We start from the raw sequence: 13,731 nt of genomic DNA, 5'->3' as shown, positions 1-13,731 counted from the left end.
TCTGGACTCATATGCAATGATGATTTTACATGTGCCTTTAAAGCTCTCACAGACAACTTGTGTAACTCTCTGTTTTGACATGCATACATGAATATACGCATTAAACGACATTGCATCAACTGATGCATTTCTTACGGTAACATATAAGGGGCTTAGATTACTGTAAAAGTGGAAATTTTCGCGGTGTTGAAATTTTCGCGCATTTCGCGCAACCAGAAACTAACGTGAAAATAAAAGCACGCTAATATTTTTGCTTGCCATATGTTCCTGTGCGTGATGTCTTGATTCCGCGGAATGAAAAACACGCGAAACTCTTCTCACCCAGCCAAGCGCGAAAAATTAGTCGCCGAAAATATCCACTTTTACAGTACTCTGGACTGCACTATGACAAGATACATCCATCATAAAAACTATTAGAGGCATTTGATGTGATGTGTGTTCCTCTCCCCTGCTATACATGAGCCATCACAAGATTTTGCAGTACATGTGTTGTATGTTGCAAAAATAAGCATCTACATAATCATACTACATAGAAGATCTATCATGGTACAGTAATAACTGCTCTGATCTACAGCCTTTTTTTTTATAACTTTTATTTCTAAAATATAAATTATTTCTGTGTATTCTTTTTATACATACATTTTACAACATTATCAAAATCTCATATACAGAACAAAAACACATGTACACAATTGTCTGGGGATTTAGTACTTATTAATGCCACTACATAACATCAAGGTGGTGCAAGCATAAGTGCACATAAGTAAGCTATATACATCAAGTGTAAAGTGCAATGTGATTTTCTGTTGTAGGCAAAGTTGAACTTAAAGTATGAAATCATCCAAAGATTTCTACCATCTTTGTTCTGCCTCAAGTTACAAATCCGAGTTTTTGTGCACACCTTACAAACAACTGACAGACAGACCGAGGCACAGTGTGTTTATGTATGTCAGTTCATTTTCTCTCTTTCTCAAAAAAAAAAAAAGTTAACAATTCAAAAATCTTGAAATTATCAAATACAGAACTTCCCTTCCTAATTCCGGAATGCGCAAACTCTGACAAGGCCGCGAGATTTGTTCGTTCAAAGGAAGGCTGCGAGTGGCGTGCAAATGTGAAAATCTTCGTCCCTCGAGTGGAAGCTACAAGATACTGTGTGTGTACAGACATTATTCAGACACAACATATTACATTGTATGCTACATACACACACACACACATACACACACACACACACAAACCTTCTCTTATATATACAAAAGACTTGTGCTGCACATTCTTCATAAATCATATTGCACAGAGATAGAATCGTGATTAAGTCGAGAAATAATCTCTTGATATATCTACTGTACATGAAACTTGGGATGCAGCTCCTTATTACAGTGACAAAACAATGAAGATTTAAAGGCTGCGTGATGCTGATGTATTTACAAACGAGACGACCTTCTAATTTCATTCTTTACGACATTCCAACAACAAAAAAAACAGAAATATCAGGCAAAATACATATATCGCTTCCCATCATGTAAATCAGCTTTCTCCATCTTGGTGAGCACTGCTTACATTGAGTCTGTCAAATTTAATGCTGGTATGTACATTTTCAATGCCCTCCGTTTAAGCCTAGTTTTACAAATTTGTTCATTAAACATGAAAATGTGTTCTGCATCGGCAGAGCCAAACCTGGATCCTCAAAGGTCCTTTTTGCCCACAATTCAAAAGGTAGATCTGAAACAATGATGGTGATCTCTAAGCACACACACACACACACACACACACACACACACACACAAAATGCACACACACACACTCACATTCATTGATTGTCACTCAGCACATTGTCACTCACATTTTTGTCTTGAACAATTGCACAGTGCATAATCATTGTGCATCAAATACCACTGACACATATTCAAATAAACTGCTTCACTTTAATACGTCACTTGATCTTTGTTAGGAAGGGAAGGCTCCAGAAAAATATACAACACTAAGGGGCTGACAGTGCAAGCTTTTCTGCTATAAAAGTAAACCTACAATGTACAGTTAATATCCATTATGTTCTTTTGGTCTCCAATATGGTAAGGTTCAGTGTTACGGGGGGTTTCAGACAAGACACAATTTATACTGTATCTTTTGAAGGCATGGCATAAGAAAATCAACATCAGAGTTCAATGGTGCACTGACTTCTAGAAGTTCTCTTCTGTACATATAATTTTTTTTTTGTTGAAGATCATACAACTCAGATTGGTTTTGATAGCAAAAGACCCCCAAATCCTTGTGAATTATTATTTTATGCCCCTGAAAATGATGCATCCTATATCATGTAAGATTTTTCAATGTCTTAATAGTACAAACTGATATGAACAGAGTAAATGGGAAGGGCTCAGAGTGGTTGATACAAATATCGCATGGCTAACAAAACAAGCAAATCATAACAATGACCACATCACAGTCATACAACCATTCAATGCACAATGATCATAACATACATTTCACATGGGCAAATATTCACAAAACACTTTCTGGCAGATGTACAGTGTAACTTAATTTGTACAAGAGACACCCGTCTGAATTTGCCCATTTTCATTTGGTTACACCTGCACAAAGCCGTACAGCGAGATGCAATAGCGCCATCCAGAAAAATATATCCTTCAAAACGAAAACACCATAAGACAACATGTACACTGTATGCCGATACCCTAGCAAGCATTACACTGTACTTCACAGTAGTGGGATTACATCCTACATGTACGTACCGTACTACACGTATGTTAGTTGAGGAAATGGATTACCGGTATGAAAGTACAGTAGCACTTAATATCTTGGCAGCTGCTTAGCTGACATTGCAACAGCATTGTTCAACCACCAAGTTACTTCAGCCTTCTTTTGGTACTGGCTTGTGCTTAGCCATGTTCTTTGCCCTAACTGGGGACCATTTCCAGGTACATTGTACTTGTACTTTCATATGCATTCTTACTCTCACATTTTCAGTGAAACAGGGAATACAAACAAATTGTCTGTCTTCTCACTTACAAGTTCTTCATTTGGGGCCTGTTGCATAAAACGTTTAACCCGAGAAAACTCTGGTACGAACTGAAAACTCAGGTTAGCATGATTCCCCTATTGACTTTACACAGGAAAATCTCTGTTAAAAATCAACCCGAGTTTTTCTCAGGTAAAAAGCTTTTTGCTATAGGCCCCTGATACAGTATCACACATATCCACTGTGCAATGAATGCTGAGTATAGAGAGGAAATGAATATTCATCACAATAGTTTAGTCCCAACTCAATACCTCATGCCTTGTTGTTGCTGTTTTTGTGGGTGTGTGTCTGTTTATTTGTTCTACGCTGGACTTCCAGTGGGGACTAGCCTGTTGTCTAGAAAGCCAGTAAGAACAGACACATGGGAATTACAGCATGACATGAAATGGGTGGGACCAAGGCAAAATGTTACCAGTGTGTCTTCCTCAGTATGTACACACCCACACAAGGATGTATAGTCCCTCAAGTTAACCCATTGAGGCTGAGCTGATTCTGATATAACACACATTTCCAACAGACATCTGACTGAGTACATGTACACTTGTATATGTACTCAAGACTAATCTTCAACGGGTTAATATCCACGGGTGTGCTCACTCCAACTATTCTGCTCCACTGTTTGGAGTGTCCGCTCCATTGTCCGCATCGGCAGGGGGCGTGTCTGCATCGCCGGGGGGAGTGTCCTCTTTGGGCCCTTCCTCTGGGTTGCTGGGTGGTTCCTCTGGGTTGCCGGGTGGTTCCTCTGAGTTGCCGGGTGGTTCCTCCGCTGCCCCTCCATCTTCTTTGGGTGTGTCTGCTTCCAGTGTCACCTCGGTCTTGTTGTCTCCCTGGTCTACAGCTAGCCACCTGTTGGAGCAAAGTGGTGGGGGATATTAGTAAGCCAGTTCACTGTAGTTCCATTTTAGAAAAAGATTATTTGTTATACTAGGGAAATTTGTTTTTTTAATTCTCAGAGTTAAGTACATTTTTGTATCTGTGATATAATCGTTATTCACACAATCTCTATAAACAGTGCTTGCCAAACACATCCACCTGACAGCGACAGAGTGTTCAATTAAAGCCTAGTATTTGACTATAACAAAAGAGACAAATTGTCAATGCATTCAGTGCAAAATACTGAAATGAGTATGCTTCCCTAATTATTAACTGATGGACCATTCTGATCATCTGGTCTACATGCAGCCAAGTTCATTCTTTATTTCCCAATGAATTCCATAAATTGTTCTGTCAGGCAAGCTAATGCATTATGTTGCTTTGAAAACAAGTGAAGTTTCTAACCAACTCATAAAAAAAAGAAAGGTAATCGGGGAAATGTGCACATGATTTACAGTAACTACAAGCTGGTTTATTCCTGTCCACTATATAAAATACTGTACATGTACGTGCAAGTACATGTATAGCCTATACTCAAGTAAATCATCAATGCCAAAGTCACAAATTGGCAACGTTGCCTAATGAGGGTGGGGGCAGGGTGTTGTCAAGCAACAATGGATAGGCCCTATGTACCCACACTAACCTTTACGACAGATGTACCTTGCATTAAAAACATACGCTTTTTGTACTTTGCACAGCCACAATATACAGTCACGTAAATTACACATGTACATATATAAGCAAAGCTGTGCTTTTAGTGATGTCGGCTACTTTAATACCACATCTGCAAATGTTATGTGAATGGTGGCAAAGAAAAAGAAGAAGAAAGAAAAAGAAAAAGAAGGAGAAGGAAAAATAAAAGTCCAACAACACTACTATGTGTACTTACTGGTCACACCCAAAAGTGAAAGTCTTCTCATCCACACCATTTGATGGCGTTTCCGTGACGATCACTTTCTCCAGGTACCAGCCGGATTCTGGAAGTTAGACATCAAACAGAGGACAAACTCTAAATTCATTTATCAACCAAATCGTCAAAAATTTTGCCTTTGCCAGCCACGCTACACAAGTTCACAGGATACTCTTTTGTTTTTAGTTATGGGCAGGTTCTGAAAGAGCAGACTTTAACCCGTTGAGGACGGGCTGATTTTGCTGCAACGTGCATTTTCCATTGACACCTGCCCGAGTTTACTTGGGACTAGTCCTCAACAGGTTAAGCTTTAAAATTATGTAAAACTCAATACAAAGGGACTTTCCTTGCCTGTCTTGACAAAGAAGGAAAACACACACTCTGGAAAATTGTTTACTAATTAATAGAGGCTTTGAAGTTCAGGGTCTCTTGAAGTGATTAATCTCACCAGGCTGTGCTCTGGGAAAGTAATGGGACGAAAAACAGAAATGTAAAACTCTGCAGCAACCGCAATAAAGAGAAATGAAAGGGAAACAGACATTTTCCACACTTACGAAGCATATTCTATTCCTTACTTAATACTAACTTTAAATGCAGTAGCAGCATCCTTTTAAAAGCCTTTAGAGTTGAAAGTGAGGAGTGTGTAAAGCATCTTTTTTTTTTTAAAGAAATGAAAAGGGGTCTCTAAACATACCTAATTGCACCATTTAAAAAACAAAACAAAAAACTTGCAAGAAACACAATTTCCCATTTGTTTCATGTTTCCAATATGTATAATAATGTAGAACAAGAATTGCTCTTTCAGAAAATATAAAAACTGAAGATAGACTAGCATGACTCATTTCACCTATTTTGAGTCGTCACGCAAAATCAGAGCGCGCGACTTTTTGTTGGTTTTGTGATGCACGGTCATATGATCAATTGGAATTCATTGTTTCTTGGACTTAGAAATTGTCTAATCCGATGTTACAGTATTTCAAACCAAACAAGCATGGTTCTATTTAAACAGGGTTTAGGTTGGTACACTGTACATGTATGTGAGCAGTTAGCAATGTATAGGGCTTACTACCTGCTGAGTGTAGTGGGGTTTAATAGGGGTATAATAATGCAAACACAGGGGAACCTCTTAACCCGTTGAAGACTAGTTCAGAGTATACTTGGGCAGGTATCTATGGAAAATGTGTGCTATAGCAAAATCAATTCGTCTTCAACAGGTTAAGAGTGAGCTGCTTGGCAACCCCTGTAATTTCCTCATTATATCAGAGATAAAGCAAAAGGTTAAACACAAATGGGACTTGTACTTTACATCAGGTGTCTCAGTATATCTGAGCTGGCTATAATGATGTTCAAGGGTATCATGCGAGTATGTTCAATATGTAAAACTCTGTGGGCCATGGCCATTGAACAATACCTGGCGTGGATCCATCATGTCCCACAATGCACTGCAAGATGTCCCCAACGGAGACGCTTTCAATGGTGAACGCATCGACCTGCAAGTTTGATATGAGGAAAATGATGATTCTTTGCTACAGAGTATCCAATCAGAACACATCATGTAAATCTTTATCATACACTATGAAATATAATGGTAGAATTTTAATTTTATGTTTGTGTTTATCTGGAGAAAAGTTCATCTGGCAGAGACTGTTCAGAGTCTGAGCAGATAATCTATGCAACACATTCTACTCATGGCACAAATGATATATAAAAATGTACAATGCATATACATGTTATTCATGATATACGTCATGTATATACAGTTTGTAGCAGTAGCGGCATTATTTTTTTTTTCTGTAACTCTGGTATTTAAATCACACTTACCGCCCCCTTCTCAAAGACTTTCTTGTCCTCGCCCCAGACGAGTTGCCTCTTGCCCGTGTCGCCATGGTTACCGACCAGCATGACATACGCCTGACTCGAGGTTTCTCCGTTCTCCTCGCTACCGGTGTGAATTTCAACCTTGTAACGCACAACTGGGAAGGGTTGATAACAACGGAATGACAGCCATTAGACCAGAAAAGTGAAGATCGGATGCAACATTTAGCAACAAGGCGCTTTAAGAAAGAGTCACATATTGCAATTTCTTATTATCGGCAACAACAGAAGAAGAGGAACAATCATTCTATTACCTATTGGTAATTTCCAATCTACAAAAGACTGATTGGGCTTGCAGAGGCTCCAACTCTCCCGTTTTCAATGGGAGATCTCCCGCCGAAAACCCACTTTTGCAAAATCTCCCGTTCTCCCGCTTGAGATTTAATTCCTCCCGCCCCGGCTCTGTGTCTCCCGTTGGAAATGATTTGCTACTGTATGTTGAAAAAATAAGCCTTAGATAGCACCAGAGAGCATCTAGAACCCTAGGAACTTCGCACTTCGCAAACATGAACTTGGAGTCTCCAGTTTGCTAGGGGTTTCGGGCGGGAGAATCTCCAGATCAGAAGGTGCTTGGGGTTGGAGTCTCTGGGCTTGTTAATCAGTGAAATGCAGAGCACACTTACTTCTAAATGTACTACACATTGTAGGGTTCACTGACGGTACACTCTTGTTGAAAGCTTTTAGGAACTTCTGACTTTGCAATATTTTAATAAACAAAGAACAGATACAACTTGAGTCGCTCCCAAATGGCAGAAGTTAATATTCTCCTCATGAAGACATATCACGATGATACATACATCTAATAAGCTTTATAAATCTGGGGCCCGTTGTATAAAAGCTACAATTATGGTAACTTTGCCATCAAATGGTAACTTTCATGGAATTCTTGATTTTGATTGGCTGTTGAGAATTGTTGCCATGGTAGTTACCATTGGATGGCAAAGTTACCATACGTGTAACTTTTATGCAACAGGCCCCTGGTAAAATGGTCAGCAGTAAAACTATAATAAGTAGGTATCAAACTCATCAACTACATCGTATCCTGATGGAGCACAACATTTATTGACATACAGTGTATTCAAATCATGAAAAATATGCTACCTTTCTCTGGAGGCATGTCAGGCCTTATTGTAGGGAGTTCGAGGACAGGACTGTCGACCTCATCATCTTTCTCCTCGCTTCCTTCTGTCTCTCCGCTCTTCTCACCGCCCTCTCTCCAGATGTTGGAAGACCATTTCAGCCAGCGGTCGACGAAGAAGTGGAATTCCTGCATCGTGTCCTTATCCTTCATTTTTATCTGGGAGGTGAAGGAGGAGGAGCAGATTAAAGAACGATTATTTCTGACACATATTGCACATGAAAATATGAAAATAGGGAAGTGGTGTACCAGCAAAAAGTGAATCTGATAAGAATGGGTGAAATTGACAAGCACAGCTGTGAAACTTTGACAAAAATTGAATAAGAATTCAAAGAGATGTCATGAGCTTTTGAAGAAAAAAACTGAGTTTTCATCAGTTGTTTTTTCTTTTTTTTTATACAAGATCATTGGAACATGCCGATTTCATGACATTGTTATTATGTGTCATCAACTCAGCCATATTTGCACATTGTATCATCTGTTTAATAGTAGCAGAACTTCACTATATCATAACTTCCCTCGCTTGTATCTGATTTTCATCTAATGTTCACTGTTGTGCTTGTAAAATTGTACTTTTACTTTTCAAATTGATTTTTAACTGGTCCAGAATTAGCCTGGGGTAGTCATGATACATTACTTGTAGGTGTTTCCTTTGTATTGGTACAACAAAGTAGCAACTTGTTTCTGTCATTTAACTCTTTGTTCTACATTTGTATGTTCTACATCTTTGTAGCCCATAAGAAGTTTGTTAGCTCACGCACAATGATGCCCACATAAAATGTATGAAGTAAGTCAATAAAGACCTGTATATTCTCAGCTTTGGGCCTGCAGGGCACTGGCACTTATTCAACATACTCATAGTTCATTGCATATGATGTGTATAAAGTGGAATGGTGAGACAAACATTCATACAGTGTACAGAAGAGACATCGATCTCCATTTTTAGTTTATGATTATCTTCCGCTATAAGGTTGCCAATGCTCAAGAAGGTTTTCGAGCGCAAATCAAGGAGGTGCTTGCAAGTTACATGCAGGTCAATAGGCAACAAAAACAAAACAAAACAAAACAAAACAAACAAAACACAACAACGACATGACACCAGCCCCACCTTCTTCAGGAACATCTGGGGCGGATTTGTATCGTCTCCATCCAGGGAGATGCGGATCTTGTAGATGGGTCCAATCTCTCCGACATCAATCTATGGGGAGCAAGGTATGATGACGATAACGGTGATGATGACTTGATTTGAAAAAGACGTCTGGCATCATTTGGCTCATAATTCAAGGTAACACACATGTGAATCAGTTTGTGTGAAATTATAATGAAAAACAAATTAAACATGTAAAGTCTGCATCTTTGCAGTGGTGTAACTTTATTTCTTTTCAGGCTCAGTTCATTATAATTGTAGACAGACACATGCATCCACACACAGAAATCCATACACACACACTACACATCCTCTCTTGAACAAAACACTCGTCCATGGATTTAAACATGGAAGAAGATTTTAACCTTTTTAAAAATGCATCACAGGAAAGAACTTTTACTCTGAAGGCTGCAATCTTAAAAGATGAATACAGTTGACCATATGTACATTCTGGTTATGTATGCTGGTGTTTCTTGGCAGATACAGCTACTAGTTTTAAAATGAGATCTTTAGATCTGTTGTTTTAGACCGTTAACCAAGGCAATCAAAAGATAATTATGGCCGGTATACCCCTTGATGTCCACTACATTGAGATGTCAGGTTTGTGAACTTGTACAATTAAGTACAACTATTTCCTCAAAAGAAAAAGTAGAAACAAAAGCACAACAAAACTCACTGATTATAGCCATGATGAGGTACAGTACTGGGGAGTTCCCAGGCAGAATTATGATGTGTGAAAATTCCACACATTATCTATGTCTATCTAAGGACTCAGAATCAGAGGGACTGTAATATAACATAATATGCAGACTAAATATCACTGAAATGATCTGCAACAGAATGAATTTGCCATTGTACTCACTTCAAATTTCTTGGTCACTCCTGGTGGATACAGCATTGCATCTCCTCCCCCTCCTCCATCATCGCCTGCTCCCTCCGCCTCCCCGTTCTCCAATGGAACAGTCCTGCTGGTGCCCTGACTTCCATAGGCTGTCACGTGCAGCTTGGAGTTGCAGCCCATTCCATCGTCAGATCCGGGGGTGAGCCATAACGTCCAAGACCCCTTCGACCCTGACTCCTCCTCATTGCCCTCTTTTGCAGTCGACTTGCCCTCACCTGAAGGAGAAAAAAAGAGGAAAACATGAAGGAGTTGGGATGGAGCGGCCTTACTGTAACACATGGAAATCCCAATTTCATTTCACCATCATCATCTTCAAAGAACCTCTAAAAACTCACTTGTTTCATTAACTTAAATGTTTAATAAACAATCCAACGGTAAAGCACATTTGAACATGTACGTTTATGGAAAATGCGCTGTGCAAATGTATTATTATAAGTATTGTACATGTATTATTATAATTATTGTATTATTATAATTATTGTATTACTTATGGCATATAAAAATGACAAAGACAAGAGAAAGGTTACCAATTCATAGGTCACATAAACTTTGTGTGTAAGCTCAAATTCAAATATATAAAGTATATCCATGACATTCAGAGTTTTAAAAACGTATGTGTATTCCTCCTGCAACCTCCATTGCATAAAATATACACAACATGAGGAAATTTCAGATGTGAATGTGCAGTGCCAAACTGTGGCCCATTATCATTATAACCTGTCAATAATTAGAGAACTGGGAGTTCTTGCAGAGTTGTAGAACATATATCATAAAGTTTCTATGCAGTGGAGATTGATATATCATTATTACCTCCGCCGGGGGGGGGGGGGGGGGGGGGGGGGGGGGGGGGGGGGGGGGGGGGTATGTTTTCGTTACCGTTGGTTTGTTTGTTAGTTAGTTGGTTGGTTGGTTCGTTCGTTTGTCCGTGTGCAAAATAACTCAAAAAGTAGTTAAAGGATTTGAATGAAACTTGTAGAAAAGGTTGAGAATGACACAAGTAACAAACGATTAACTTTTGGTCGTGATCCGATAATTTTTGGGGAATTTATGAACGATTTTGATATTTTGACAGGTAGGGTCAATGAACTTGGGAGATCAGGCTGCGCGTATTTTGAGGTTTGCATGCGCGCACTAAAGTGCGTGCTCTAGTTTCTGATGGAGAGAGGCGCGCCGCGCATCTGAGGGCTTATGACGTAACAAAGGCTTCTATATTGGGAAATCGGGTGATTTTTCAGTAGGTGAAAATATATCTCCATGGAAGGGCAAGATCATCAGTGGCAAGTAACTGCTTGGCGGAGGTCTGTGCTCTCGGAGTGCTTTTCTAGTTGTTATTGTCATTATTGTCATTCTCTGTAGTAAACTGTTCATCTGTTGTGTTCTCATCTTTCCATCTCTCACCTTCCACAACCAGCTCTCTCTCCGGGCTCGCGTCTTCCGTCATGCCGACCCACTCGTTGCAGGGGAGGACGTACGACTCCTTGGAGTTGGTGGGGGACACGGTGATCGTCTCTGGCAGCCATGCATCGTCTGCTTCGTCCGATTCCACCGCGATGAGCGCCCTCTCTAGTTTGCCGATGTCCACAGCTTCCAGCACAAACACATCCTCCTGGGAGTAAAATATTACATGAACATCAATTGCTGTCATGAACATATGGCTGGAAATGACATGAATGGAAATGCAGCCTTGCACATCAATACAATAAGTTGATGCTGCATCTGACATACTTTTCTTTTTTTTTTGGAAGCCAAGCCTATATCCTTATATAAAAAAATTGTAATATCTCCCTTTAACTTTGCACTCTCACTTTATCATTATTTCTAAACATGTATACAATGCAAACAGAGCATCGTTCAATCTCACCTTTATGTGCATCTGTTTGTCTCGGCCAACTTCTTCTTTTTTTTTTTTTCTTTTTTTTTTGCTCTAACCCCCTCCCTCTGGGGGATATACATGTACAATAATTCTTTCCTGTCTTAAGAAAAAAAAGAGGCATCTGTCATATAGGAATGACCAATGCATACTGAAATGTTATTTGACATTGGACTGTTAACAGTCCTGACACATAATGACAACTTTTTTTTTTTTTTTTTTTTTTTTAAAGGAATAAAGAAAAATGCAAGAGTTAAGAGCTGGACAAATTACTGCTATAAAGTCCGTGGCCTCATCAACGAAGTAAGATTAACTTGATTTTATATCCATACGAGAACCAAGCACAAGGAAAGCACAAAATTAAAGAATTCATTTCTTACCTGTCCCTGCTGGAAGGCTGTCTCAAGGTCCGCCTTCCACAGGTGCCGTCTACCGGTGTCTCCGGCATCGCCGATGAGTTTGATGAAGACGTTGGCGTTGCTCCAGGATCCAGTTTCATCTTTGGTTGTGGTCTTGACTTCATACTCCACAACTGTCAGAATATCACAGGGTATTCAGAGATTATCAGAGTAACGTCCAATCAAGACAACAACAGAAGATGAGACACATACACAAAAAAAAACAAGCAAAAATTGGTATATTTTCAGAAATTTTACTTGAAAACTGTGTAAAGAATAACAACAAACCATAAAAGCAAAGTCTACACAACTACCCCATCTCCTTGGAATTATAAAAAGATAGTCTGTACTGTGATATCTTCCTTGTATGATTTCTAGGTATTGCAATGCACAAAAGACAGCTCATGCACTTTTGATTACAGAACAAATATTACTAATTAACCACCAAAATCTTCAGAGGGTGAAGTTTCATGAGACATCTTGAGTAGTGCCAATGTTCAAGTTGTCTTTAGGAGGGAAAATGCAAAATTTGTGTTATTTCATACACACACACATTACATGATTTGACTACTATTTGACAAGTAAGCTTGTAATCCTGCTATTCACTCCATTTACTTTCCTACTCATTTTTAGACACATTTGTTTGTTTACCCATTTTTAACTACACGTATCTACATGTATTAATTCACTTAATCATAAAGTCATCTATTGTTTCATTCATTCATTCATTCATTCATTCATTCATTCATTCATTCATAAACCCATCCATCCATCCATCTGTCCCGCCAATAATCAAGCCTTCTGTACTTCCACCATTCATTCATTCATTCATCCATTCATTCATCCATTCACACATTCTTCCATCTACTGATTCATTCCTGCACCAATCTATTCATTCATTTTTCCATTCTTCCATCCATTCACCCATTCATCCATTCCATTTCAATCATTCCTTCATTCAACATGCACAATATACTCATTTGACAGACTGGTGACATAATCTCTGACCCACCTGGCAGAGGCTGCTGACCGTCCTTCAGTGTGGGCACCTCCTTAGCCAGTGAGGTGGCACCACTCTTCTCATTCTCCCCAAGGCGACACTCTGGCCGGTAGACGAGCTCCTCCTTAGTGTCCTGGTCAACTAGCCGGACCTGAGAAGAATGGGAGATAAATGGATATTATTAAGGTATCACCAGATCATGCATCAACTGTCTATGCAAAGGATTAGTGTTATGTTGTTTAGGAATTAGATTGAAAAAATATCTATATCTAGAACAATAACAATTCTACCTGTACTACTACAAATAGGATAATGATGACGAAAATTGTAAAAAAGAAGACTGATATTATCAATAATCATATTATTGAAGAACACAGAGATTGTAGAGGCATTTCGGCATGATGCATCAACCTGTTTATGCTCAACAGTACTACATTTGTATGTATGTTCAAGAACAATGATTACGGACACCAACAGATATATATACCAATATTAATACACTTTTACTACTTCTAAAACTGATAATGATCAGTAGTATGAGAATGCAACAGTATTATCATAACTTTTAATGCAGTGATAGTA

General features: G+C 39.0%; 1 protein-coding gene across 1 annotated transcript in view; it reads right to left on the bottom strand.

The window, feature by feature from the left end:
• Positions 1-3,639: 3,639 nt before the first annotated feature.
• Positions 3,640-13,731, bottom strand: part of LOC139731105 (uncharacterized) — a 159,613-nt gene continuing 149,521 nt past the window's right edge. The window contains exons 65-74 of the mRNA XM_071641985.1: positions 13,162-13,300; positions 12,132-12,283; positions 11,280-11,487; positions 9,843-10,096; positions 8,942-9,031; positions 7,797-7,992; positions 6,642-6,793; positions 6,232-6,310; positions 4,800-4,887; positions 3,640-3,883 (exon numbers count right to left, since the gene is read on the bottom strand). Coding sequence (XP_071498086.1) covers positions 3,640-3,883; positions 4,800-4,887; positions 6,232-6,310; positions 6,642-6,793; positions 7,797-7,992; positions 8,942-9,031; positions 9,843-10,096; positions 11,280-11,487; positions 12,132-12,283; positions 13,162-13,300 — 1,602 coding nt within the window. The remainder of the gene's footprint in view (positions 3,884-4,799; positions 4,888-6,231; positions 6,311-6,641; positions 6,794-7,796; positions 7,993-8,941; positions 9,032-9,842; positions 10,097-11,279; positions 11,488-12,131; positions 12,284-13,161; positions 13,301-13,731) is intronic.

This window comes from Diadema antillarum, unplaced genomic scaffold, assembly GCF_040938485.1.
Source record: "Diadema antillarum isolate AM-2024a unplaced genomic scaffold, OU_Dant_1.0 seq00000357_RagTag, whole genome shotgun sequence".
NCBI classification, from domain to species: Eukaryota; Metazoa; Echinodermata; class Echinoidea; order Diadematoida; family Diadematidae; genus Diadema; species Diadema antillarum.
Note: the sequence above shows the minus strand (reverse complement) of the source record. Positions and strands in the feature narration are given on the sequence as shown.